The 25,812-nt window shown below is 47.9% G+C and overlaps 8 protein-coding genes across 8 annotated transcripts; 4 read left to right on the top strand and 4 right to left on the bottom strand.

The window, feature by feature from the left end:
* Window positions 1-4,185: 4,185 nt before the first annotated feature.
* On the top strand, window positions 4,186-5,433 carry Aud_001708 (uncharacterized protein; the record flags this gene model as incomplete). The annotated part of the gene is made up of 1 exon (XM_043287199.1): window positions 4,186-5,433. The coding sequence occupies one exon, from the start codon at window positions 4,186-4,188 to the stop codon at window positions 5,431-5,433; it is 1,248 nt and encodes a 415-aa protein (XP_043143134.1).
* Window positions 5,434-5,757: 324 nt separating this feature from the next.
* On the bottom strand, window positions 5,758-6,276 carry Aud_001707 (uncharacterized protein; the record flags this gene model as incomplete). Its single annotated transcript, XM_043287198.1, has 2 exons — window positions 5,758-6,123; window positions 6,202-6,276. The coding sequence occupies 2 exons, from the start codon at window positions 6,274-6,276 to the stop codon at window positions 5,758-5,760; spliced, it is 441 nt and encodes a 146-aa protein (XP_043143133.1).
* Window positions 6,277-11,547: 5,271 nt separating this feature from the next.
* Window positions 11,548-13,119, bottom strand: Aud_001706 (uncharacterized protein; the record flags this gene model as incomplete). Its single annotated transcript, XM_043287197.1, has 1 exon — window positions 11,548-13,119. One exon carries the CDS (start codon window positions 13,117-13,119, stop codon window positions 11,548-11,550), a length of 1,572 nt encoding a protein of 523 aa, XP_043143132.1.
* A 1,729-nt stretch (window positions 13,120-14,848) lies between these two features.
* Aud_001705 (uncharacterized protein) lies at window positions 14,849-15,504 on the top strand (the record flags this gene model as incomplete). Its single annotated transcript, XM_043287196.1, has 3 exons — window positions 14,849-14,857; window positions 14,942-15,272; window positions 15,335-15,504. 3 exons carry the CDS (start codon window positions 14,849-14,851, stop codon window positions 15,502-15,504), a joined length of 510 nt encoding a protein of 169 aa, XP_043143131.1.
* Window positions 15,505-16,607: 1,103 nt separating this feature from the next.
* Window positions 16,608-17,477, top strand: Aud_001704 (glutathione S-transferase; the record flags this gene model as incomplete). Its single annotated transcript, XM_043287195.1, has 3 exons — window positions 16,608-16,645; window positions 16,695-17,080; window positions 17,128-17,477. The coding sequence occupies 3 exons, from the start codon at window positions 16,608-16,610 to the stop codon at window positions 17,475-17,477; spliced, it is 774 nt and encodes a 257-aa protein (XP_043143130.1).
* Window positions 17,478-18,680: 1,203 nt separating this feature from the next.
* On the bottom strand, window positions 18,681-20,463 carry Aud_001703 (uncharacterized protein; the record flags this gene model as incomplete). Its single annotated transcript, XM_043287194.1, has 4 exons — window positions 18,681-19,365; window positions 19,392-19,731; window positions 19,792-20,381; window positions 20,447-20,463. 4 exons carry the CDS (start codon window positions 20,461-20,463, stop codon window positions 18,681-18,683), a joined length of 1,632 nt encoding a protein of 543 aa, XP_043143129.1.
* A 150-nt stretch (window positions 20,464-20,613) lies between these two features.
* Window positions 20,614-21,107, top strand: Aud_001702 (uncharacterized protein; the record flags this gene model as incomplete). The annotated part of the gene is made up of 2 exons (XM_043287193.1): window positions 20,614-20,760; window positions 20,811-21,107. 2 exons carry the CDS (start codon window positions 20,614-20,616, stop codon window positions 21,105-21,107), a joined length of 444 nt encoding a protein of 147 aa, XP_043143128.1.
* A 411-nt stretch (window positions 21,108-21,518) lies between these two features.
* On the bottom strand, window positions 21,519-22,937 carry Aud_001701 (uncharacterized protein; the record flags this gene model as incomplete). Its single annotated transcript, XM_043287192.1, has 1 exon — window positions 21,519-22,937. One exon carries the CDS (start codon window positions 22,935-22,937, stop codon window positions 21,519-21,521), a length of 1,419 nt encoding a protein of 472 aa, XP_043143127.1.
* Window positions 22,938-25,812: the final 2,875 nt, after the last annotated feature.

Here is a 25,812-nt window from a genome sequence, read left to right as displayed (position 1 = left end):
TGTTGTTGTTGTTGTATTGGTAGTATACAGAATGCTCTAATCCTGTGCCGTACAGCCAGGTTGCAGCAGTGCTTTCAATGAGGAAGCCTCGGGCATTGTAGATGGAGTTTTGAACCTGTGGGAGTGTCAGCCAACTATTACGCAATCTTCTTCTGTCCGTACCATGTCATTGCTGTCGTCGGTCCAGTTGGGATCGCTAGCCACTGTCAGTACGCGTACCACTCGCGGCCGGTAAACTCACTCTGTCATATGGTCTGCAACCCAGAGCTACACATTCTCTTGGTACTCGCTCCCAGTCGAAGTTATATGCATCATCAGACTCCCTGCAGAACATCCGCTATCGGTTCCAGACGTGGAACGGGGGCATTCCGACGGTGTCAGTCCAGTGCCCGTGGCGCCGCCCAGCCGCGTGTGACAGTCTGACTTTGTTAGCCAAATACTAAGACGTTTACTCAACCTCCTATGAAGCGTATCTATCCTCTATAAACCCTTTATGATTGCAGCCTTCTCTCATCCAAGTCCGAACGACCACGCGCTGAGAGCCCGCAGAGGAACATTGACAAGACTCTCTCACATCTGTTAAAGTTAACACGTTTTAAAAGGGATGGACTAGTAACAACATACATAATTGCAATATTTAGATTAAAGAGTACCAGATCAATCTTTTCCCAGCCATGCAGGTGGGGGTTTGGGTCATCTGCATAGTTGTAGTCGCTTAGCGCAATTGCTGGGATACTGATTCCTGCTAGAATACAGGCAGCAACATCAAGGAAGATTAATATTGGAATATATGATGGTTTTCGAAACAGTAGAGCCAGGGCCAGGACGTCAACAATGATTGCGAGGGAGGCCTGTATCTATTAGATAATCCATGATATATTAACTGTAACACCTACTGCAGCAAAAACAGTCCGATAGACCTTGTTTGAGTATTCTGGTCCCCATCTAGCAGCAATGTATGCAGCTATAGCCAGGTAGGCAATGGAACAGAGAAAAAGGGGCACGCGGCCGACGAGGTGGATCCATGTGATTGTATTAATTGTAGTGCGGGCCATGGTGTTACTGTGGTTGGCTGCTATGGCAGTACCAATGGAAATAGCATGCAGTGGAAATTGAGTGAAGTAGTGGTTGAAATTATATCCTGAAATTAAGATAACTAATGTTGTAGAGGACCGCTGACACAAGATACATACATATAGTTACTCAGGAACGTAGCATGTCAACCTGGGAACAAGAAAAACAAAAACAATTTAGTATTAGTCTCATAACCGTGACAGATTAAACATCCCTGTTATGAGCTAGGGACATTCCGGAAAACGCACATTACCTGTAAAATTAGGCAGTTTGGTGACTCGAAAACCTACGCTCTGTGCAAGACCCTGACACCACCCGCTATTTTACCCTATTGGAGGGAAATAAATCAAGAGTGCTGGGTGTGCGGACAATCATCTCGGCGCTTACTTAATCCCACTGTGTCTTATTAGATGGCAGTAAGTACTCTGATGCACCACAGCTGCGCCATAGGAAACCAATACTGAGTAACATGGCTTTGGATGGACTAGTCAATACCTGTTCAAATAATCACACCCAGGATGTCATGAGAATTTTTACTCAGACGTCAGGGCTGAGGCTGGGTCGGACTGGATTTCTCGCTTATCAGAATGTTTGCCCAAGCGTTAGGGCTGTCGAGTGTAAAACGGGGGAACATCAGCGCATCGCTCAAGAACTGAAATGAAGAGAGAGCTCAGTGTACTATACTCCCCAAGATCTCTTACTTAACTTCAGGGGCTACCATTGTGGCATCTGTGCAGTCGCAATGAGCGGACGGTCGATCAAAATGGTAATGGTCAAGGAGCAGAGGATTATGTTTTGTAGATTCCGAGCGTGGACGAGGATTGTTTCCGAACTTTATCCATCAAGGTATTGATCCTATGGCGAGCGGCGCGACTCCGGCGTCTGTCGCCTCACGGATTCTCGGATATTCTACTCTGTCAGTGTTAGCTCATTGGAGACAAACTCGGTCAGGCTGAAGTCGGCTTACTTATTTCCACATTCAGACCAACCGATTCGGTTTTGTGAGCACATATTCCAGCATGGAAAACGAATCCTGGATACAGTCGCCGCGGGTATTCGGCTTGAAGCCCTTATTTAGAAAGTCAACGGCGTGCTTCAGCCTGTCACGGATATCTTGGGTTCGTGGTCTATCCTCTGCTGTCAAGGACCAAGATCGAGAATGAGTATTCTCAGCCCAATGTGGCTTTCATGCGTCTTCCGTAGATGTTGGGGCGGTCCGTGGCGACTGGAACTTGACTACAAATATAAGCTAGATATGCAAGTTCTAGTTCCAGTTAAATCATGAATAGGGATATCTGGCTCCGGTTCACTCAGAGAAAAGTCATGATAAAGAATGGGCACTAAATCCCTTGTCATCTGCATATCTACTCATACATAGTATATAAGATAAAAAGCACTAATAGTTATTTTTACTGAAATCTATACAAGTAGCACCCTTGCTTTATAGCTAAGTAAAATAATTAGACTTTATATTAGCTAAATCTAACTTGTCAAGAGGCTGTTGCGTACCTCCATTGTATTCTCCCCAAGCTGAACACAGCTACGGTTAGCAGTATTTTGACCGAGCCCTTCTCATTTGTCAACACTTGCTTGACACGGGCTGACACAGAGAACAAAGCGAACTGATACCTCTGTGGCCAACAAGTGGTAGGCAGTCCAACCGATACTGTCGACTATGTCTTGCCTCGCTCCGGCCTGCAAAAGGAGCTTTGTCAATGCTTGGTGGCCTTGTACACATGCAATGAACAGTGGCGTCCATCACCGGGCTGTTTTGGGAGAGTCGATATACGTAGCCCAGCCGGTCCTGACCTCATTCCCAGTTCGGGCAGCCACATGCAGGACAGTCTCGCCTTCAGGAAATTACGTGTCACGGCTGGAGTAGGTAGATTATGTCTCTAAACTCATCTCTAATAGCTACAAATAGAAGTTCGTCCAGTAATGGAACCAAGTTGTTGGTTGTCTTTTGCTGCTTGTTTCTCCTCCCAGATCGAGAGCAGTCAGAAACATTATCCATAATAGCCGTATAATTGTTTATCACCGCGTAGTATAAAGGCGTATATCACTGAGAGTCTACCGATAAGATCAATCGTGGGGCGTAACTTCTATCGCGAACGAGGTCAGGCCCCAGGAATGATTCGCGGATGACTCGCAGACCGTATAGTGCACCGTAATGAAGACAATTGTGTCCAATGTCGTCTTTAGCCAGCAAGGAAGCTATCTCAATTACAAGCACTGCTGGGTTCGTCCAGGGCCTCGCTATCGGAGTCGACACTGGGGAAAAGGATAAGAACACTCCAGCTCCTGCTGCATCACACGAACTGCGACCAGCGCTTGGAGGTGGTCTGTCGGAAGATAAAAGTTCTGTATGGTAGTGAAGGCTGCCGTCTTCGCCTTCTCCTGAAATCCCAACCCCTAACCTTGTACCAGGCTCGTAGTACCAGGTTCTCCTGCTGATGGACACCACGGCCTTGCTGAGGGCCTCGAAATTGAGATCCCCCTTTATGTCAAGCTGTACTTGGTGTTGAAGCCGGAGTGCGCGTGGCAGACAGGGTATGTAGCGGAAGCGTGCCCTCCTCCTGTATAAATGCTTAGAGAGAGTCACTGGGCTCGGGGAAGACCTGGAGGAGCTGACTCTCCGGGCTACATTTCATGTATATCTTGGCTTGAATCTGACGCAACAGACGTTTGATCCTTTTGACAGAGATCATCGAAAAGCATCCGATAAGGTGTGATTGATCTTCAAAATGAGTCCCTGCTTCGTTATGCCAAGCCAGCGCCCCGACTAGTAAGTCAGGGGGTTTTTTTGGGTGGGGTTGCAGTCACAGTGCTTTGCTAAAGCCAAAGCCAGCCAACACTTGGACGGTTCTTTGGTTGTTGGTAATTCCCTCTTTCCCTCGCCTAAGTGTGTTCCTTACTAGTCTTAGTGATCAATCAAGGGAGCAAAAGCAAGACGCAATTAGTCTGGATTCCAGGATCGGCTACTATCGAAGTCTCGTCCGCTTAAATCGGAGAGACACCGGCAAAAGTCCATGTCTGTGTCTGATTGCCTTGGATTGAAGACCCCCAATCACTCTCGACAGATTGTTCTCATCACATCGACCCATCGTGACCATGGCCCAAGGTCGTCTTCTGGATGGCCTTTCAATCTTACCAGGGGCAGTCTTGGAGATGGTTCTGATGCAGCTCGATGACCTCGCATCTCTCTACAGCATATATCGCTCCTCACCAGCCGTCTTCTACTTGCTACACGAAGATGGCACCGCAAGACGCATCTTTCAGAGGATTATGGAACTTAGCTTTCCCGAGCAAACTCAAGTCTTGATCCGCAAATTTACATTCTTGCGATGGAATGTTCGTCCTGCTAAAGATCTGGATGACTTCACTGAAAAGTACATCAAGGATGACACTGGTTTCGAGTTCCCTCGCGACATTCCACTCTCCGTTCTCTGCGACAGTCTTGCCGCAGCAGCAACTATCCGCTACCTAGCCCATGCCGGCATGCATGAGATGATAGCTCGCTGTCAGCAGCTAGAGCTCATGCAGTTGCAAAATCCGAAATTGAAATATATCCGGAACGCACACCGAACGCCGGCTCTATGGAACTCGGAATACTTCCCAGTGCCAAAGCCTCCTAGAGAGCGATATCAACAAGCCGATACTGTTCCAGTATCAACAATCGAAGAGCAGCGGGCTATCCGTGCCCTCTGGCAGCTTCTACTCATTTGGGAGCTGCATAGCCTCGTCACAGGACCGAGTCCTCGCTGGAACTGGCCTTCCGAAGAGGTCAGCCGACTCCAAAACATACATTTCGAGGAAATATGGCGGCATGCCCTACGGAACCAGGACATAGAGCCAATTCGGACCGTGAATGAATGTAGCTGTCTGTTTCCGACCTTGCAATCCCCCGGAGAAAGACTTCGTGCAGCAAAAAATCTCGCGTTCACTGCAGGATGGAAGTTTCCTTGTGATTGCTCTGCTCCCAGCGCCTCTCTTGTTCAGGACATAGATGGTATGGAGTTTTGGCGTGCTGCACCAGGTTATTCATTTGTTCTTGGTAGATTATCCACATGGTTCACCTCGCCCTGCCGCTACGTGAAATTTCGCCCCTTCCGCCGCTATGGCTTTGCAATCTGGGATCTGAGGCGTATGCAGGGCCTGGGTCTTCTGTCGGCGCCAGCTGATTCGCCCCAGTTGCCTCAAGCTTCCAGATCGGAACCAGACCAGTACGTTAGGTGGGAAAGCATTCTGAGTCAGGAGGATCTGGAGGAGATCGAGCAGCGACGGAAACATTACTGGCCAGGGACTGAGATCGTATCCGTCGAAGACGCATGGTCATTCACGCCACGAGCTGAGGTCTGAAGCTTGAATATTCCTATTGCCAGGTCCCATTAGACTTCAAATTGCAGTGGATATTTAATAGTGTAATATACAGATAGTCGCCAATCCTGCTTGCGTCTTCCTCCCCCCTCCTCTACCACTTCGCCTATGCTTCAGTACATCTCTATTCACTTCAACCCCTTTCCGGTCCATATGTATCACTTCTCAAACATTAAGATGGTGAGTATCTAACATTCTCAAGGCCATGTTGGTGACTGGGTCACCACCCAATGGTTCTTTTGATCTGAACAGCGAGATGGAGGCGATAGTCTTGACTCCCATCTGTGCCTTGTAGTTGACGAGAAGCTATGCCACGCCGCTCCCATTCGGAGTTCCAAGAAGGGCATTGAAATTTGACTCGCCGGGTTCGAAAACTATGGGGTTTTTATACCCACCAATTGTCTGGCCTCCTGTGACCTGAGCAATCACATCTCCGCGTCGGTGTTCGCAATGCAACCGGATGACTGCCTGCAAGCCTGAGAGGCTCGTGCCCGCTGCACTGCACTCCTGCTGCCAGTTCAAGAACACCACATCAGACCACTGCTTGAGCTTGACGTATGGCAGCCCCTGCTCCTTGAAATGCTTTGAGATGGCCTCAGGGCTACAGTTCTCATCGGCAATAAGCAACCCATTACTCGGGCAATAGACATATGCGTAGCTCCCACCACTCACCTTCCCTCAATGTCAGTTGTGCAGGCAAAAAAAGAATGAGAGACCACATTAGAACAAGTCTATGCTATGCCTACATACCAGATATGTGATCCCATTGGCCTTCATCTCAGCACTCTGTTCATGCTTGAATGGCACACCCCCAGAAGTAGACATTTCCAGAACATTGATGATATAGCTGTCCAAGACATCCTCATACGTCTCCTCGTCATATCGTCTGGGATCGGTTTTCACCCCACCCCATGTCTCCAAGGAGTCGTAGTCTGTCCATGGACTCGCCACAGAGACCCCCGGCTTATAGATCTACATGTAGGCCTCTGCCCTCTTGAGCGTCGCTCAGCAAGCAGTAGAGGGCATTCCCCTTTTAGATCACAGTATCAAAGGTAAGCACATCAGCCCCAGTGGCCAAGGAACATGAGTAGAGAGAGGAGGACAAACAGTCAGAGGAAGAGACAGCTGTTCCATTGGACCCGGGCTCCCTTTGTGGTGCGCATGATGAGGAAGGCGGCAACCGGGGTGTTTCTCTGAGAGAGATGAAAGATGCCGTGGAATGATTTTGAGGAGATTCAGTATCTCAACATTGTCGAGTTATAAATCTAGTCTACACCGGTGTATTCGCCTACTGGTATCTACTGCCAGGGGTATACTAAAAATATTGAAAACGCCGAAAGTTGTTTCCATTATTTCCAAGATTTAATTGCTAAGTCTCCGTTGCTTAGTTCCTATTAGGGCCTGCGTGAGATTTGCTGTTTCAAGGATCATGTCCCTGAAATAGATTAGAGTTGTATTATACTTCTCAGCTTGATGAAATTGACCCGGACTGCGTCCGAATACCGTCCCTCGGTTGATTTATCCGAGGTTAGAGGCAATAGGGAGCTGAGCCTCTCTATGCTCATCCTAATACTATGCGCGTAAGGCACCGGTTGTTGAGACAATACCCTTACGGCATACTGTCCTACCGAGAGATAACTCTAATATAGAAGTAGATATCCTTTGAATGAGTATTGGGACTACAGTACTAGAGAAGTCGATATTATCATGATAGAGGACCAGATCATGGGCCTTGTGGTTATATATGAAGTAAAATATATAAAGCATGCTAACATCTGTACAGAGAGTGACATGAACAAATACTGCAATAGTCTAATTAATGCTAGATTCTCAAGACTTCCACCTTCCATTTCAGACGAAGCATACAGAGTTTATTTGTAGACATAGCATGGCAATGAAGTGTCTGCGCTCTTCTCATCAATTGATTCTGATGCCATGAAAATCCCTTGTACCAAATGTTGTAGGAAGAATTAGGCCGAATGTTGGATCCTTTGACCAGTTGTCCAGCAGTTTCCTATAAATACAGGATATGCACAGCTCTTTTATTCATGGGTATACAGCAATTGCGATCGCCAGGCTGGCATTGTTCTGTTCCTGTTCAATTGAACAAAAGCCATGTTTTCCTCAAGAGAAAGTCGACGCTACACAAACTCAATCCCTTACCATCTCAAGTCTATATTTATTCTTGCTCCCAATTCACCGCTCCGGCGCCCTCCGCGAGCGCAGCGCAAAATACTGCAGAACATACTTCAGCAGATAGACCATAATGAAAATACCACCCAGGATAATAGTGGCATCGCTGCACCGACGGCGGGATGTCGCTTTGTCAAGTCCTTGGTAGTAGTAGCAGAAGAGATAGTATGCTATAGGGCCACTCGCGGCGCAGATTCCGGATCTGATCTTGGTGTTATTTTCGTTTCTTTCGCGGCGGTAATTGTAAATGAAGGAGAACTTACATAACAATGATCTGGTCGACATGGTCATGTAGGCGCCAAAGGAGGGTTGTTGACTGGGCATTTTGTGGGGATCTTTCTGGATATGTGGGACCCTTTTTTCGTTTGCCTGTACTCATTTTGTAGTCTAGAGACAAATATTGCTGAACGAGAGCGAAGGAGCGGGAGCGGTCATGTAGTAGAATGTATTTAAGCAGTTCTCTAGCATTTTGGCCTCCACTTGCGCTGCCAAGATCATAACCCACGGGTATGCCTGCTGGCCGTTTGCTTGGTTGCAGATCGGCTTTGGTCACCTTTTTAGTCCAGCTTGGTGAAACTGCTTAGGAAGCCCTCAGAGTCATGTGACTCTTACATATAAAATTTTATTTTTACCTTGTACTACCTCTTTTAAAACCTTTACTACCTTTTACCTCTATTAACATGGCCATCCTTACTTTAAATATTAGTATTACTACTTATTAACTAATTAAATAGTGATTAGAAATAGAGAAAGCTGATAATTTACTAAAGAAATAGTATTAATAATATCTTTATAAGATTAAGAGTAGAAAATATCACGCAGTATACAAAATGTCTGAAAGAGATCTTATCTTTGCCAAGTGCTATCTAGACTCTATGCTCTGTAACGTTTCTAAAGGTTCTATAAGTGCTAGATATGGGACTGCAGTACTAGATGATTTATATTAAAGCATATGTCATGTATATTCACATGGCTTACGCAAATACACTCGCCTTCAAGCCGACCCCGGAGACTATTAACACTCTGGTTAAGTTCCATTAGGATGTCTACTCCGTGTATGCTTGGCTCGCACATGGGAATAGACCAGGATGTTAATAACTTTATCTTCTATACTGATGCTCTAGCTCTTGAAGGAATAGAAGAGGATGGTGCTGGTGAGCTACTCGGAGGCAGAAGTGATGTAGCTAAGGCAATGGTCAAGAGCCTCTTTATCCTGTTACAGCCTCCACATCCTGAAGCACTAGGGGGTTTTGCAGGGCCAGTAGCTTAAATGAGATGCACAATCCCTTCTCAATATCATCCTACAACCAGTCATAGTTGAGATATGATGGGTTACATAACAGTAAAGATAGGACTATTGTAAGAAAACTCCAGCTTCTGGGATTTCATCTAGTAAATGTAGTCTAAGGAGCGATCTTTCACATCTTAATGTTGTAATGTCTTACCTGCTCATCTAAAGATTGAGCTTGCAATTATTGAACACTAGGTATTGACACAGGGTAAAGGGAAATAAAAGGCCCCCTAAGTCATAGATGCCCCTGATTGACTATTAACAAACTCGCCTATCTCCCGTCGCAAGTTCATTCAATACTTATGTCCTCCTTAATAAGTTATTAATGTATTTCACCACCGAGTGGGCCACACCACCGAGCGGGCCACTGCTTCAAAAATCGACGCCTCTTACTGCTTCAACTAATCCAACCATCAACTATGCCTCCAAAAGCGCGTCAAAAGTCAAGAAATTCAGCTGAGCAAGAGGGAAGAATTATCCTTGCTATTTCTGCTTTAAAAAAGCAGGAAATCTGCAATATTCGCGAAGCAGCACGCGTCTATAATATCTCTCACACAACACTCTAACGGCAACTTGCTGGAACCACTTCACGCGCAGAAACACGCGCTAACAGCCATAAATTAACTCAAAATGAAGAGGAATCGCTTGTGCAATGGATTCTATCACTAGATTAACGTGGAGCACCTCCCCGACCATCCTATATATAAGAAATGGCTGATATTCTTCTTGCTGCGCGCGGTACAAGGCCTATTCAAACAGTTGGCATAAATTGGGCTTCGAAGTTCATTAGACGTCGTGACGAACTGAAAACACGCTATATTCGACGCTATGATTATCAATGAGCGAAATGCGAAGACCCTAAAATAATTAGGGAGTGGTTTAACCGCGTACAAATCACTATCATGTAACATGGGATTGCACAGGAGGATATCTATAATTTTAATGAGACAGGCTTTACTATAAGCCTAGTAGCTACTGCTCAAGTAGTTACTAGAGCTGATTACTATGGAAAAGCCTCTTTCGTACAGCCAGGCAATCGGGAATGGGTTACTTCAATTAAATGCATTAATTTAACTGGTTGGGCGCTTCCTCCATACATTATCTTCAAAGGAAAAGTCCATATAGAGGGTTGGTATCAAGATATCACACTCCCACGCGATAGTAGGATTGAAGTTAGTCCTAATGGATGGACTACTGATAAGATAGGCCTTCACTGGCTTAAAAATCTCTTCATTCCTACTACTTCTAGTTGAATGATGGGGAAATATCGCCTTCTAATTCTTAATAGCTATGGCAGCCACCTTACCCCTCAATTCGATCAACTCTGCAGCGAAAATAATATAATTCCTATCTGTATGCCTGCTCATTCTTCCCACAAGCTTCAACCGCTAGATGTGGGCTGCTTTTCGCCTTTAAAAAAGGCATACGGAACATTGGTGGAACAGAGAGCGCGTTTAGGAGTCAATCATATTGATAAATTTGACTTTTTAAAGGCCTTTCCAGCTGCTCAAGAAAGCGCTTTTCAAACAGAAACTATTAGAAATAGCTTCGCTGGCGCTGGCCTAGTTCCATTTGATCCAGATAGGGTACTCAGTCAGTTAGATGTCCAACTAAAGACCCCTACACCACCAGGCAGTCGATCAACCAATTCAGCGCCTAAAACACCCTATACTACTAGGCAGTTGGAGAAGCAAGCATCTGCAGCAAAAAAACTACTTAAGGAATGTGCTTAAAGCCCTTTTCCTTTGCTAGAAGCGCGATTAGATAAGATTATTAAAGGTCATGAAATGACAATTAATGAGCTTGTTCTTGCGCGGGACGAAATACGCAAACATTGCGCTGATAATGAATGGAAAGGGCAAAAGCAAAAGCACTCTAATAGACAGCTAGCTATAGCAGAGGGGCCAGCTGTTCAGGAGGGCCTAGAGCAATTCCAGCATGAGAATGAGGTCTATAATGCTCAAGATGTGCTTCCTATAGACCCAGCACTTTCTGGAACTAGGCCGCGCGTACGAGCGCCACCGCGCTGTAGTGACTGCCATAATCTAGGACATAGGCGATTGCAATGTCCTAATCGAGTTCCTAATTGATTTTTAGATAGAAATGCAATTGCTTGGTTGATAGAGGCTCTAGTATTTGGCCTGCGGGCAGATTTATGGATGCGGTGGCCCGCTCAGTGGTGTGGCCCACTCGGTGGTGAAATACGTTAATTATGCCGCACTCTGATTACAGTAGGCCACAGAAAGAGTGTAACATGAAAAGGGACCCTTTTATTCATTCTGAAGTCCTTGCAGTTAAACAAGCTATTGCATAATATTAGAAGCTGTGTTCCATTCCTTCCACCTCCAGGTTGAGTACCAAGTCTGTCAAAGTAAACAAGGTGGGAACTGACGCAAGTTGGAGTTCCCTAAGTGAAGTCCATACCTCTATCTGGTGGGAAAATTTTAAAAATATTCCGGTTGACTCGCTCTTCTCCACCCAGATAGTGCTCTAACTACCCCGTCTTGTGATTCCATGTCGGAGTCATACGATATCTCCGCACGTTCTTTTGTTTTGTTAAGATTCCTGTGGCTAAAGGGAGTGTGGTAGTCGTTCAATCAGATAGGCAAAATTTAGGTTCCGCTGCTCTTTTCCCGCTTCTTTTCGTAGATTAATGGAGGCAGCATCATTAGAAGCGCTTCTTCTTGAAGTTCACAGAGACCCGTAACGCAGATATGATCAGCCAGTCTTGTCATATCTTCTCGGGTTACAGGAGTGGCGTCTTTTTGTTTGCGGTCCGTCGTATCTTCCTGAGGAATGCCTTCTTGTTTGTCTCCCCAATCTGACTCGGCCAGCTTCAAACATTTAAAAAGATCAATGCATGTTTTTTGAGAAAACGCCCACAGGAACGCTGAGAAAATATGTCGTGCATACAACGTGGGAAGATCGACAGTTTCAACTATTGCTGGTACAAAATCTTCGTCTTTGGATTCTTCATCTTTCTGCTTGTCAGGAGTTGCGATAGAGTATGTCCCCAGCTTAACAAGAAAGTATTCATAGCAATCAAGAGCCTTAACGTCCGGCTGTACTGTGGCACGGTAGGCATCGTAATAGAAACTGGGTGGAGGAAGCTTGAACCTATCTTGGAATCCAATAATGAGATTTCTCTTCACCATAAGGTTCTCTGGCTTTCCATCCAGTGTTTCTCGTTTGCGGTTCTCATTCTTTTTAACGTAGCGCACTCTGTTGAACTGGCCAATACTCTTCGGATCCCAGAAGTTATCCAATCCATCTTTGATGCACCTGGGACCAAGAAAATGGATGCTGCGCTCGATCGGCTCAACCGGAGATTTGGTCTCCTTATCATAAAACAGCCAAAGAGATATGGCTGATGTTATGAACTCGGCGTTCGAGTCATGCTTGAGTTGCCATGACCCTTCATGCTCATTTTTGACAATGGACATTGGAAGATACTCTGTTCTTTTCCCATTACCCGCATCAACCGGAATGTGCCAACCAATCTCTGAAACGCCGTTCATTAATGCTTTACTCAAAGTATTCGCAACAATTTCAATGGCGCGGACAGTGGAATTGGACCGTTGTGTGGCTTGGCAATTCCAGTTGCAAACTTCTCCGATCCTCAAGCGCAAGTGCATCAATTCGTTCGTCAATGCCGATGGCTTCTCTGGGCTATGCTCCCTGGCATTGCTCTTATCTTTCAGAAAGTATGGCCACCGCCAGCCACCATGAACGGTCCATGTTGGTGCGCGATAGTGGTCGTTTCTTTTCTCCAGCGCATCGGGTTCTCGGAGTTGAACAACTGCCAACCAATCCATTTCATGGTCCTTATGTGTCTTCATAGTACTGAGGGGCTGCGGCATTGGACGAAGTCTGACTCGAGCTGCTGTCATAACAAGGGTGATGCCAAAAAGTGAGAGTTGAGTGGGATAATGCATGCCAGCGACTCCAATCACTTGAGCGGTATATCCCCCTCCAACACAAAGAACGATAATATTGCAAAGGAACTTGATAAGTTGACTGCGCTTGAATTCTCGGTGGTGAGACTCCAAGATCTCATCATCGATTTTCTGAACAACGATGTAAGAGGAAAATCTGTGGTCGTCTTCAAACCCGCGCTGGAGCCAGACAATGAGGCGTTTCTGGGGGCAGTTTGCACGTGGCTCCCAGATTAGTTTCACACTCATCTTGCTGATTTGATGTGCGCAAAGAATGAGGCCAAGCGTTAGCATCCCTGTGCCGGCAACAGTGCATACAAATGCGTATGTGAAGATGTGAAAGTTGGCTGATAGATGGTGGCTGTATTTCATGACAGCAGCCACTGTGAAAAAGCCTGCCTGCAAGAAGAATGCAAGTAGGCCTGTCCCGAATGAATTCTGTTTTCTGGACGGGGGGGTCAAATTTAAGCCTAGGTTGGGCGGATGTGGCTGGCTGTCATGATTGCTCTTATGCCCCAAGATTGATGAATGAGGAATCCCTGGACTAAGTTTCTCCTCGTCGAAATTCGAATTCAGTCCTAAATTCGGATTCAGTCTTGAATTCGAATTCGTTCCTAAATTCGGATTTAGTTCTAAATCCGAATCCGGTTTTCTTTCAGTGCCTGAACGATGTTACTTCTGCTTCTGACAATGGGTCGAAGTAAAAGAATACCACAAGACCGAAAGTATGTCGCTTTTGCTTGATCCGGTCGCCAGAGTGTCTCCCCAAGTAAAAGGAGTTCCCGAATCTGAGCTTTACCTTTAATCCGAGTGACTCTCTCGCCGTCCCACAACTCGCAAACGTTCTCTGATGTTGATGATAGTATATCTCGCTCAATTAATGCATCGTCTTCGGTGCCTTTGCCAATCCACTTTTTCAAAAACTTAGGGCCTAACACCCTGATAGCCGCAGCAAGTACCCATATAACACCCAAAGGCCCAACAGCAAAGGTGAGACAGTCAAACCAGTCAATTGTCTGACTTAGAAAGCCATTTGTGAGATCCTGGCCGAAAATCCCCAGGAAGCTATCCAGCAAAATCAGTTAGTGGACTTCTCAAGCGCATTCTGTACATCAGCCAACACATACGGCAGAATCTGTGTGATCACTCCAACAGACACGTTATCCAACGTTGATATGTTTGAAGCGGCTACAGGGTTAGCAGAAACTAGTAAAAGGCATTCTGCAGAGAACAGAAGGCAGCCCATGACTGTTGAGATTTTAAGGATTAAACTTCCCAGGTCAGGCAGGTTAATGAATACAACAGCGCGTTATTTTGATCTAGTGTTTTGAAGGAAGGCAGTTGGGTTTAAAGTGAACAAATTTGGATGTTTGGATGTGACATGGACTCAACCCAATTGCTGAAGCGATTGTTGTGGTAATCCATATCTGGATTAACTTGAAAGATGATAATCTTATTCCAACCGGACTCTGGGACCTTATATACCCTCTGCAACAGAACAAAATAAGGTCTGGTGATTCTGGAAAACTATGAGGTTTACAAGGTTGCGTGACAAGGTTGCGTGACAAGCATCAGATGGCTAATTGGGCCGAATCCGATGCAGGCAAATCTCGCATGATCTCATACAGTCATATCCCAAACAGATGATTGTTCCAGATCTGGCTGAAAACGGATAAGCATCCAACTTCGACGACGCAAACCACGGTTTAGCACCATGTTCAACAGGTCAGTAAATCAAAGAATCCCCCTTCGATATGTTTGAAGACTTGAAGGCTCTGTAGTTTAGGTAACCGCATATGGGTGCAATGACAATGCCGACCCGCAGATACCATACCCTCCAATTCCTGATCCAATTGAGAGATGCCATCGCATCTCGGTGGTGTAGGTAATGTTCTAGTCTGCGTGAGCCCCTCAGATGTCTGGACCCCTGCTATGGCGCGATTCTGATGTCTGGCCTTTGACTACACGTGTTAGCACGATGGCAAATGTAAGAGATCTCTGTAATCGTAACCCCCTCACACCCATTTCTACCGGCATGTAATCTAATATGCTATTTCATTTTTGTACACAGACTACCTCCTTTGGGTTCGCATTACGCTTCGGACGTGCTGGACCCCCCCCAGTGCAAAAGGAGAGATTTTTGCTAATGTCAGGGTATATCCCACCTTCTACACTGTGTCAGGACAAACTCATCAACACTAATGGCGTCTCCCCGGACCAAGAACTACAGTCCATTGATGCACGTAGTTTGTCCCGCGCAAGCTACGCGGACAGCCTCAAGGAATGGCTGCATGACGAGAGGTTCAAATTTGAGACGGTGGAGGATGTCGATATCGTCAAATTAACCCATCAAAAGCGGAGTAATGATGAAGCTGATCTCGTGCACCATGCAATTGCCCAGGGTATGAAACAAGAAGGATATACTCAGAAGTTGCTTTCAACTTTTATAGCAACGGAGTGACAGTGCTCCATCTGGGAGGCATTAATCAAACCCTCGCCGTCGACCCTTCGAATCTCAAAAAGCGAGCCAGGTTCGGACATGAGGGGTTCAAGATCTCGTTTACTACACGGCAAGGCTCGGCTCTCACAGCCGCTGACCAGGATGACATGGCTACTGCTATTGCCTTCGACTGAGCACAGCGGGTGTTTGCCGCAGAAGATTATATTGGGCTTGTGAAGGACGGTCACAAGGCTGACCTCTACTACCGGATTATTCCCGAGGTGCTGGGGTTTGGTCTGAACTATCAGACTGTGGATGTTTGCGGTGGAATGGCAAGCCTTCTGTAGGGAGCTATCCGTTACTGGTGTACATAGTCGTACCGATTAGATATATTCGCAGGATTTTCAAGGCCCTGAAATCTGTCGGGCAAATGAGCAGGCATTAGAAGGAAGAACCATTGATTCTAAGATTAACGAAGAAATTTGAAGCTTGCATATGTAGTGGAGAACAGCCGTAGGCATGCTGAAGATTATATGCTCCTTATAAACCAGGGCTGTAGGAGTAGGATCACTTCCTAGTCCATGTTACAGGAGATGCCGACTATCAGCATCGGAATTCATTTTCGGTCTCAAATCTCTGGACTATTTTTATCCCCTCTGTGCTACTCAGGCCGGAAAGCCCTCGTTGCTTCACTAATGACTATTCTATATTTTTAGCTGTGGCGGTTTTCCTCGTGAAGAAGCTCTCAAACATCTTTTTAGTTCTAGGCTATCCATAAGCCATGCTGGAGCAGGCCAAATATCAAAAACGCATTGATTCCTATTATGCTTGGAATAAAGACCTGCTGCTTGTGCATGGTAATGTGGAGTCTTTTGTCGTTCCCAAGAGCCGTCATATAAAGCCAACTACGTTGAAGACCAACATTAGTCTTCGGGCAGCAAAATTATCCTCTAACCACCATCTCCACTGTACGTTCTCCGACGACGCTTGTATTTCTAATATAGGCTTAACAAGGCATCTTCTATTTAAAACATTACTGCTTATTCAGAAGATTCTAGCCACCGACAACCAACCAATACTGTGTCGAGAAGAAGAGTCATCGGCTGATGTGGAAGACTGTCAGATTTTAGTTTAGAACAGCTATAACCTGTATATATTCTCCACCAGCCGCTAGGATCCGATATTATTATCTGATGGTGGTAATCCTCCGTACCGACACTAAAACTCTTGTCCATATATCCACAGCTACGATAAGCTTTTATTGCATGTTGTAACAGGCAGACAAAGAGAGCAAAAGATGAATGCAAATCGAGGCGCCAAAATAGTCCTGCACTGGTAGACACTCTCTCCGAATATGGCCAAGATCAATGCTCATTCAGACCAGGCTGGAAAAATCCCGAGCCCAGCGCATCATGTGGCTGATGGAGGAACTGAATCTCTCCTACGACATCAAGACCTACAAACGCGGTCCCAACGGCATCGCTCCACCCGAGCTGAAACAGATCCATCCACTGGGGAAATCACCCGTCGTCTCGGTCCAACCACCGGATGCCTCCCAGCCCATGGTTTTGGTCGAGTCGGCCGCCATCATGGAGTACTTCCTCGATCATTTCGGCGGGCCCAACACCCGACTCGTTCCTGAGCGCTATCAGCCCGGTCGCGAGGGCCAGTTAGGCGGCGAGACTGAGTCCTGGATGCGGTATCGGTACTACATGCACTATGCTGAGGGGAGTCTCATGTCGCCGATCCAGGTGCAGCTGATCATGAATGGTATTTTTTCCCAGTTTCTTCCATCATGTATATGCTGATGAAGCTAGCACTGAAAAATGCCCCCGTCCCCTTCTTCATCAAGCCCATCACCGGGCTCATCACCGGCAAAGTCAGCGCCGAGTTTCTCGACCAAGAGCTGCGCACCCATTTTCGCTTCCTCGAGGACCAGCTGGCGTCTGCGCCCGAGGAAGGGCCGTTTCTGTGTGGTTCGCAGCTGACCGCGGCGGATATCCAGATGAGCATCCCTGTTATTGCAGCGCTCAATCTGTCTATCATTCCACGCAGGGAGTATCCGCGGCTAGATGCTTATGCTGCGCAGATACAGAACTCGTCGGGTTATAGGCGGGCGGTAGAGAAGGTGGAAAAGATTGAAGGGAAGCCTTTTGTGCCAATTTAGTTGTGTAAATTTTAGGAACTGTTTGGAGCAAGCAACTGCAGAATTAGTTATGGCTAGAATGGATATGTTTTGATCTGCGCTGGCCCAGACTGGAATGATCCAGGATAACCACCTGGCACAGGCACAGCCATTACCGCTGTGTAACTAGAATTCACGAGATATGGCTTGTACAGTGACGTGCCGTCTTTATGCATGAGAATATAATCCACGTCTCAAGAATGACAAAAGTCGCCAATGGAAGTCTACAGATGCGAACGAACATAAGAAAGTCAAACACAATCATCTATTGAGCTAGGATTACAGAAGAAGAATCAGAATGCGACTATGGTATCGTCGTCGTCAGCGTCTCCGTCACGGTAAACGTTGCGGTAACCACCGAGCTCGTCATCGTCTTCACCGGGCAGTTAATCAGCGGCTTAACACTGGTCAGCCACCCAGCCAGCATATCCGGTTCACATCCCAGGATCGGCCCCGTCTCAACATGACAGGGAGTGTCAGTCCATCAGACGAGACCGTCCCACCATCCCCCGGGCTCGGCGCCGCCGCATTCGTATATATGCAGTTCGAATACTTCGTCGCCAGCAGATCCAGGGTCGAGAAGAGCGTGACATTCTGTGGAATATCCGTCCATGACTTCGGCCGCGGCGAAGCAGCCCAATCCGCAGCTAGATCGGTGGCTGTGTAACCCGCATCAGGCCAGGTCTCGGCGGTCCCCGCCAGGATGGGTGGTAGAGTATAGGTTGCCGATCATTGACGTGCCGGTTGTGTCGAAGCCCACAATGTCTAGAGAGTTAGCCAAGGGCGTATATATCTGGGCACAGGATGGGGTGAAAGGAGGATAAGGTACCTCTGCACGTTGACGAGCATGAACTGGTGGAGGACGCCGTGACACATGCCGTGCTGCAGGAGCTGTACGTCGCAGTCGAGCATTCGGACGTAGATTTTGATGGATCACCGTTGGGGTCATCATCATCATCCGGTGTATCGTTGGGGTCATTCGGGAAGTCATTTGGCGCTGGTTTGATTAGAAGTGCAATCGTGCGTAAAGAGGAGGATACATACAGTCAATCCCCTCACAGCCTATCTAGCATGGTTTACACACGTGAAAAACACTGTTAAGAGGTCCTCCAAGCCCCTTATGACACCCGCCACCACAGATCTTGCGTTTAGTGTATTTCGGCTTGGGTGGGCCACTGTGATGCGTCACAGGAGCGTAATCGTGGTCGTGGTGGTAGTACTCCCCATGTAAACGTAGTAGGTGGGCACCTCGTAGCCAACACCAATGCCCGTCACCAGAGTCGGATACACAAATGTTCTTGGAGTTGGCAGCGTTGTGGGAGGCAATACGTAGGTGCACGGCGGGTAGCAGGAGATATTCCTGCCATCATCTGGTTCACTCCAGATGACGGGATCAATATAAACCTCTCCCGAGTCGTCGCCGTCAGATCCAATGTCTCCTCCACCGGTTGACAGGGACAGCCACGCTGCAATCTCGCTGGTGAAACCATTCCGCGTTGTGTCGTTGAAGAGCAATGCGGGCAGGCCTCCCTCAGGCGACACAACCTCTACGTTGCCTTTGGTGAAGATGTTGTACATCCACAGTCCCTTTGCATAATTGGTCTGGATGAGGGACTGCTGGCAGTGCTCGACGGATACGCAGCTCTCGTCGTAGGCCTGAAACCAGGAATAGAATCCCGCCGAGTAGATGAAGACATCGGTTGAGTTGAGGAGTCGGAGCGCCCACGCGCCCCGACAGAGGTCATCCGAGCAGTCCTTGTACGTTGGGTCCGAGAGGAAGTAGGTGTTGGCCGTGTAGGGCGAGAGGGCATTGGGCTTGGGCTGGTAGTAGGGCGTCTCTGTCTGCATATGACCCATGTAGATTTTTTTGCTGCATTCAAAGGCTGGTACTGGTACATTTGCGCATGCTCGCTGGCCGTGCCGTAGAGCCACGTTGGCCCCTGAGACTCGATAAGTATGCCCCGTCCAACGTAGACTGAGATATCGGTCTGAACATTCAGCGGCACGCCAGCAGGACTTTCGGTGGCAAGCGCATTCAGAGGACTGTCTAAGTCATGGTCTGCCACCCACGCCCAGACATTTTCAAAGTAGCCTGACGCGTAGCTGGTGATGTGCATCAACATCGAGGCACCCATGCACTTTTTGTTCACCGCGTCCCCTCCGATGAGACGATCAGCAAGACCCAGATTGCTGCCGTTGGCGCCACTGACGCGGAAGTGACTTTCCCACATGGCGGCTATAGAATGTCAGAACGCGGTGCACGTGGAATGAACCGGTGGGAAGGGCCAGAACTCACCGCTGCCTTGGGTACTCTCGTGTACATTCCATTCCATCAGCACTGCACCGGCGGTGGATCCCTTGACGGTGAAGAGCATATCCGTAATCTCTACCATTCCCTGGTCCCCCTTCTGACCCACCCGCACCACAACGGTGGGATTACTCTCGTCCTCGAATGCGGATCCAGTCCCCATAATCTGGCTCCAACCGGAGCCAATGATCTTGCTCCCGATGGGAATATGGACGGTGCTTTCAACCAGATATACACCAGCAGGGAAGAAAATGACTGAACCCAGGTAGCTTGATAGGAGTTCATTAATGGCCCTGGCCTGGTCCCCCGTGCCGTCGTTGGAAATCCCATGATCGGTGGCCACGACGGGAGTCACGCCCACATACTGCCGCTTTGGCTTGCGGAAAAAGGCGCCCGAGCCGGCCAGCAGTAGAGATGGTTTGTTCGGGGCGGGGTTAATAAACCCGTTCGATTTACCGGCGGAGCCATCGGGCAGGAACCGATACCCACTGACCCAGGAGTTGAAGTAAAGCGCATCGGTGGAGCCAGGCAGGAGGTGTCTCCGCCAGAGATGAGGACCACGGACGCCGAGTTCTCGACTAGCAAATTGTTGAGGACAATGTTCGGCTGCTCATCTGCCGTGTGGGCAATGGTGATGGCATACGGGACGCCGTTGAACATTTACGGGGAAGACTTAGGAACTAACTGTCCTGGACAGAGCGAATGCGTGGAGTGAAAAATTGGATGGAGTCCGGTGGCCCAACCAATAATGGACTGAACAAAAAAAGTCCGTATCTCTTGTGCGGGGACACCTGGCGCGTTCGCGAGACAATGAGCAGCCAGATGAAAGACGCCAGCGGCAACCGCATGGTCAAGGATGACGGCCAGCCGTATCTTATCAAGGATAGCAAGGCCATGAGGACTCGTCGCAAGGAAATAGCACAGCAGTTTAATCAAAGTCCCAAGAGTATTTACCCGGTACCTGCCCTGCTCGGAGCAACCTTTGTCAATTGCTGATGGCGAGATAGTACTGGAGCGACCTCACTCAGACTTACACCTTTGATGTCAAATACGGTGATGATCCCACAATAGGACCTTGTGCGACAAACGCCCGCGTCATCGCTTATACCATCATTGAAGGGTCCCTTGGCGCCATCACACTATGCGACGCGACATTCAATCCTCCGCACTCGCAAGCAACTTATTTGAAAATAACCAACCACCTTACGGCGGCGTTAAACCCCAAGAGATCTCTGAAGTGCTTCCAGCCGGACGGGCTCTATATCACGAATTGTTTCATTTGTATTGGGGCCTCTCAGAGATGAACAGGGGTGACGATGAGGAATACAACTTCCCCCGGATGGCCGGAAATAAGCTCAGGAAAAATGGCAACATGTACACAAAGTCCCTAGCCATGAAAAATCCAGAAACCTACGCTCTGGCTGCGTATGTACTACTTCTCTTCTTCTCGTGCGATTGTGGTTATATGCGCTAACAATGTTGTATGAATGGCAGGGTCGCCTATGATTATACTCTGCATGTCACCCATACTACAAATAAGGGGACATACACAGTCGAGTTCTACACAGGCTTCTGTACGTATGAGGTGTGAAAATACCTGGACAGCTGTATCCGGATAGGTAAAAGGTGGAGGTACTCCTTGGAGGAAATCGCGTGTAATGACTTAAATGCAAGACTCGCTCGAATGCATGCTATGCTTGATTGACCGACTTAAATCATTCGTAGTCATCATCATCAATATATCGAAAGTTCTGCTTCCAGCGCTTAATATCCTCTTGACTCAGAAAGGTATACCATCGTTGGTAGTACTTGACTGGATCGTCAAGGGCCTGCCGCGACCACAATCCTAGCTGTATCATCCGCCGCTCCTCCCAGAATGCGAATCCATACCGAGCATAAGGGTGGAACCACATATACTTGGCCGGTCCGGCCGCGGGATTCGCACCCATACTGCGCCAGAATTGGATACCGAGCGGTTCTCGGTCAAGGTTTTCCCACTCTGGGCCTCGCAGAGACTGGGGCCCATAATCAAGTAGCGGGCGAGGCACATAGGGGTGCGGTCGGCCCCGGATATAAAATTCATCTGGAGGAGACGGGGTGGGGTCTCTCAACATGCAGGCATTTGCGCCTCTTCTAGGGCCATCCCCGCTTGTGTCAGAGCTCGAGTCAGAGCTTGATTCTTCGTCTTCAGTGTCTTCCCGGAAGTCCTCAGCGGTGTTCCATTCATTGTCGTCAGACGATTCGTCCTCGGAGTCTGTTCCGTAGAAAAATCGAGCTGGTCGCCTAGGTGGCTGTACGGCTTCACCTGTCAGGTCCGGACGAGGCTGAGACGGAGACTCGCGGCTGTGTTCAGGACTGTGTTCAGGACTGTGTTCAGGACTGTGTTCAGGACTGCGTTCAGGACTGGATTCCCCACTAAGATCATGGATAGGGTCTTGGAATGCCTCTGGGCTAGACTGATCGTCCCCTCTCTGCTGAGAGTGCCCTGATTGTTGCAGTGGGAACATCACATTCAAATCATGTTCACAATCTTCAAACGTCCGACCCTGACTAATAGCTCCTGCTGAAGGAGGAGGCTCGCAGACCCAGTCGAACTCTCTCTCACCGGGCATGCTCGGTAGTGGAAAGGAATCTCGAGCCAGACTCTCGGAGAGGTCAGAGGAACTTTCCGTCGGTGAGATCTCAGCAATGAAAACCAAAGCTGCAAAACCCTGGTAGCGCTGAGCATTCGAAAGATATTGATCATAGAGATCGCTCGAGGCCATTCGTTTTAGTTCATCAGTGGACCATCCCAGAGATCCCTTTGCGCATTCAATCTTGACTTGATTCCAGAATAGTAGGCGCCAAAATGCAAGAACAGTCCGTTGCTCCTCTGTCCATGTGGGAAGCCCAAAGCCTGGGGGATACTGTCGTTGGCCTAATGGACTCTCAAGACATCGCTGGATCATTCGTTCAATACATAGATGTGCCAGGACATGGATATAGTGGGACAGATAGACAAACTTGCGCAGCTGTGCCGGTGATGCTATAATCCTATTTGCTGGTCGGATGTCAGTGCTCATGAAATCACCGATGGTTACATATTTTTCCCATTGGAAAAAAGTGCCCACGTCCATGGCAAGGATTCCTTGCATGACGATCCGAGTCTGGACAGGCACAGCTAAGAGCATGACTTCAGAAACTATTTCACAGGCTCGATCGTTAAACACAGATAACATCAGTTTCGATGTGCGCATAAGACTCCACACCGAGGAAAAGTCGGCACACTGCTGGAAGATGGCGACTAAAAGCTCGCTGGGCAGCTGGGACAGCCGATCAAGGCTTGGGCCATGCGACTGCCGAGACATTCCCACTGATCAACAGTTGTTTAGTGAAAAAGATGATAAGCCTCGGTGGACCAGTGGCTGATAAGGCTTGATCGCAGGAGGTTTTATTCAATATCGGTGTCTGAGTCACTCCAAGGCACCAACCACACGTGGCGTTCATACAAGGGTCACAGAGTCTACTGCAAATATCCTCCCCTGCAAATGCAATATCCGCGGAATAAATTTGCAATCCACGATACGAGTTTCTTCATGATGCTCCAGTTGCTGCCAAGAGGTTATCAAACCGAAGGCGGCAGGGTGTGCAAGCCCTCGAATAGTATGTTCTTCGTGGCCAACTCAACCTGCGAAGCACGAGATGAGATGGGTGGAAAATATCCCAGTCTCTGGTTACATTGGGATGTGAGAGGAGGCCATGCCAGCGCAGGGGTCCGGAAGACTCACTGTACGATTTAGTGAGAAAACGTGGATCAGCTAGGGTTCACAGCCTCTCAATCACTACATCTCGGAACCAGCGGCAATCATCGCTGCGCCGACGGGCTTTAGAGTTCAAAACCTTTTCAAGACGGGTGATTTGGAAGTTACAATTAACTAGTATTGTAGTCCATTTGGTGCTAATACTGATGGTCTGTCTGGTGGTGCTGAAGCTTGAACCCCGCCGGAGTGGGCCTCTGTCGTTGGAGATAGCACGTGGTTTCCTTTTGCGGCAAACGCAGCGATTAATCGACTTTCCAAGCCTGGGTGTCCAATCAAACTATTTTGTGCTTATTTTACTAGCAAATATCGGGCTGTCTTGCTTGGACCAATACTTAGCATAGCCGAGGGACTTCACTTGACAACATACTGTTGTCCCTCTAGATTCGCGATACTCAGTGTATAGCATTCATTTGGAGTCGATTTATCCACAAGTGTAATGTCCAGGTTAATATCAATGCAATGAAGCTAGCAAGGTCAGGATTCGGTCCAATTGTCCAAGGCGTGGAAAGCCTGGGCACGAGGTTACATTCAGCTGTCACTGTCCGCCAATATTGTCCGTCGTGTCCCAAGTGAAACGAGAATATGTCCACCAATTTCATGGATATCTAGCTCGAGAACTGTGCAAGGCAGAGTATGCCTCTAGAAGATACCACGTCCTGTTTAAAAAGGGCTGTTGCGACTCTGGAGAAACATATAAAGCCCCAGCCATCCACACCACAGAACTCTCATCCATCAACATCATTCATCTTCCCACATCCCTTCAGTCTTTCATCCTACTGCTAGCAGTTCTCTAGTACACAATGAAGGCCACGGCCGTCATCCTTGCCCTCGTCAACACCGCCCTGGTGTTAACTGCTCCTGCCTCCGAGGTGAGCAGTAACGTTGCTCGTGGAGACAGCGGATGTTATGCCTAGTAGGGCCTACTCCCATTCTTGAAGGTGAATAGGAGATTAACGTCTGTGTAGCTCTAATCCCGGTTGTGGTGTCTCCGGCACTTTCTGCCAATGTCGTGATGGTGAGACTCCTGGCGACCAGACGCCCTCTCCAGATAACTGACATGATATGGTCTTAGGAAACTTCTACCTCTTTAATCTGGCCACTAATAACTGCCAGCCTCCATGGGGCTACATTGGTTCCAAGTCTTCCCTTCCTGGATGGCACTGCGGTTAATAGGGTCATTTGCCGGAATGACAATTCTTGACGACCTGAAATATGACTGGTACGGGTTGTGTTGTCCGTAGGGATGTATATAGCGATTAGCATGACTACTCATCAACACTGTCTGTAGACTCACCATCTAGCCTGTGGGTGAAGGTAGAAGATAGTCCAGAGGAATGTCAAAGTCTTACTTATGTGACAGCTTATTTAATACTATCTTATAATCACGCCAGTACCCATGACTGACATATATAATACTCAGCTATCCCCTTTGAAGTTGAGATTAGAAAATAATAGATTAGTAGATTAAATACAATGAGGAGTTAAATTAGGGATGGATGTACTCTATGGAATTGCAGAACACAAACCCGCCCATCAGGATAGCCAAGAGCAAGAGCTCTATCCTTGATAGCTGAGCAACTTGGCTGACGATACTCAAATGGGAGCCACAATACTTTTACACCTCCAAGGAACACCCAGTCGTCTACCAAGGATACCTGAGGGTTGTGCTCATCAGAAAGTGGGTGATGATCACAATTAAAAGGCTGAATCCTAAAGGAACCATTGTTAGTTTCCAAGTATGGCCCTTGTGTTGAGAACCTTATCGAACTGATTGCCGTCTTTGCATGCAAAACTTCGCGCAGCGCTCCAGTCTTGGCATCCCAGAGCCCAATAGTTGCATCACGAGAGCCTGAGGCGACTGTTTGGCTGTCCGGAGAGAAGACCATTGTGTGAACTAAATCTGAATGGCCCTGGAGCTTCTGGGGGTCTCTTCCAGTATTAGCATCCCAGAGCCTGATAGTTTCATCATGAGATCCTGAGGCCAGTATCTGGCCCTCTGGAGAGAAGGCCACAGTGTAAACCTTATCTGAATGGCCCTGGAGCTTCTGGAGTTCTCTTCCAGTCTTGGCATCCCAGAGCCGAATGGTTTTATCACCAGAGCCTGAGGCTACCATCTGGCCATCTGGGGAGAAGGCCACAGTGTAAACCTTATCTGAATGGCCCTGGAGCTTCTGGAGTTCTCTTCCAGTCTTGGCATCCCAGAGCCGAA

The sequence above is a fragment of the Aspergillus udagawae genome (genome assembly GCF_001078395.1).
Source record: "Aspergillus udagawae IFM 46973 DNA, scaffold_1, whole genome shotgun sequence".
In the NCBI taxonomy this organism is placed as follows: domain Eukaryota; kingdom Fungi; phylum Ascomycota; class Eurotiomycetes; order Eurotiales; family Aspergillaceae; genus Aspergillus; species Aspergillus udagawae.
The sequence above is the reverse complement of the archived record's forward strand: the minus strand, read 5'-3'. Positions and strand labels throughout refer to the sequence as shown.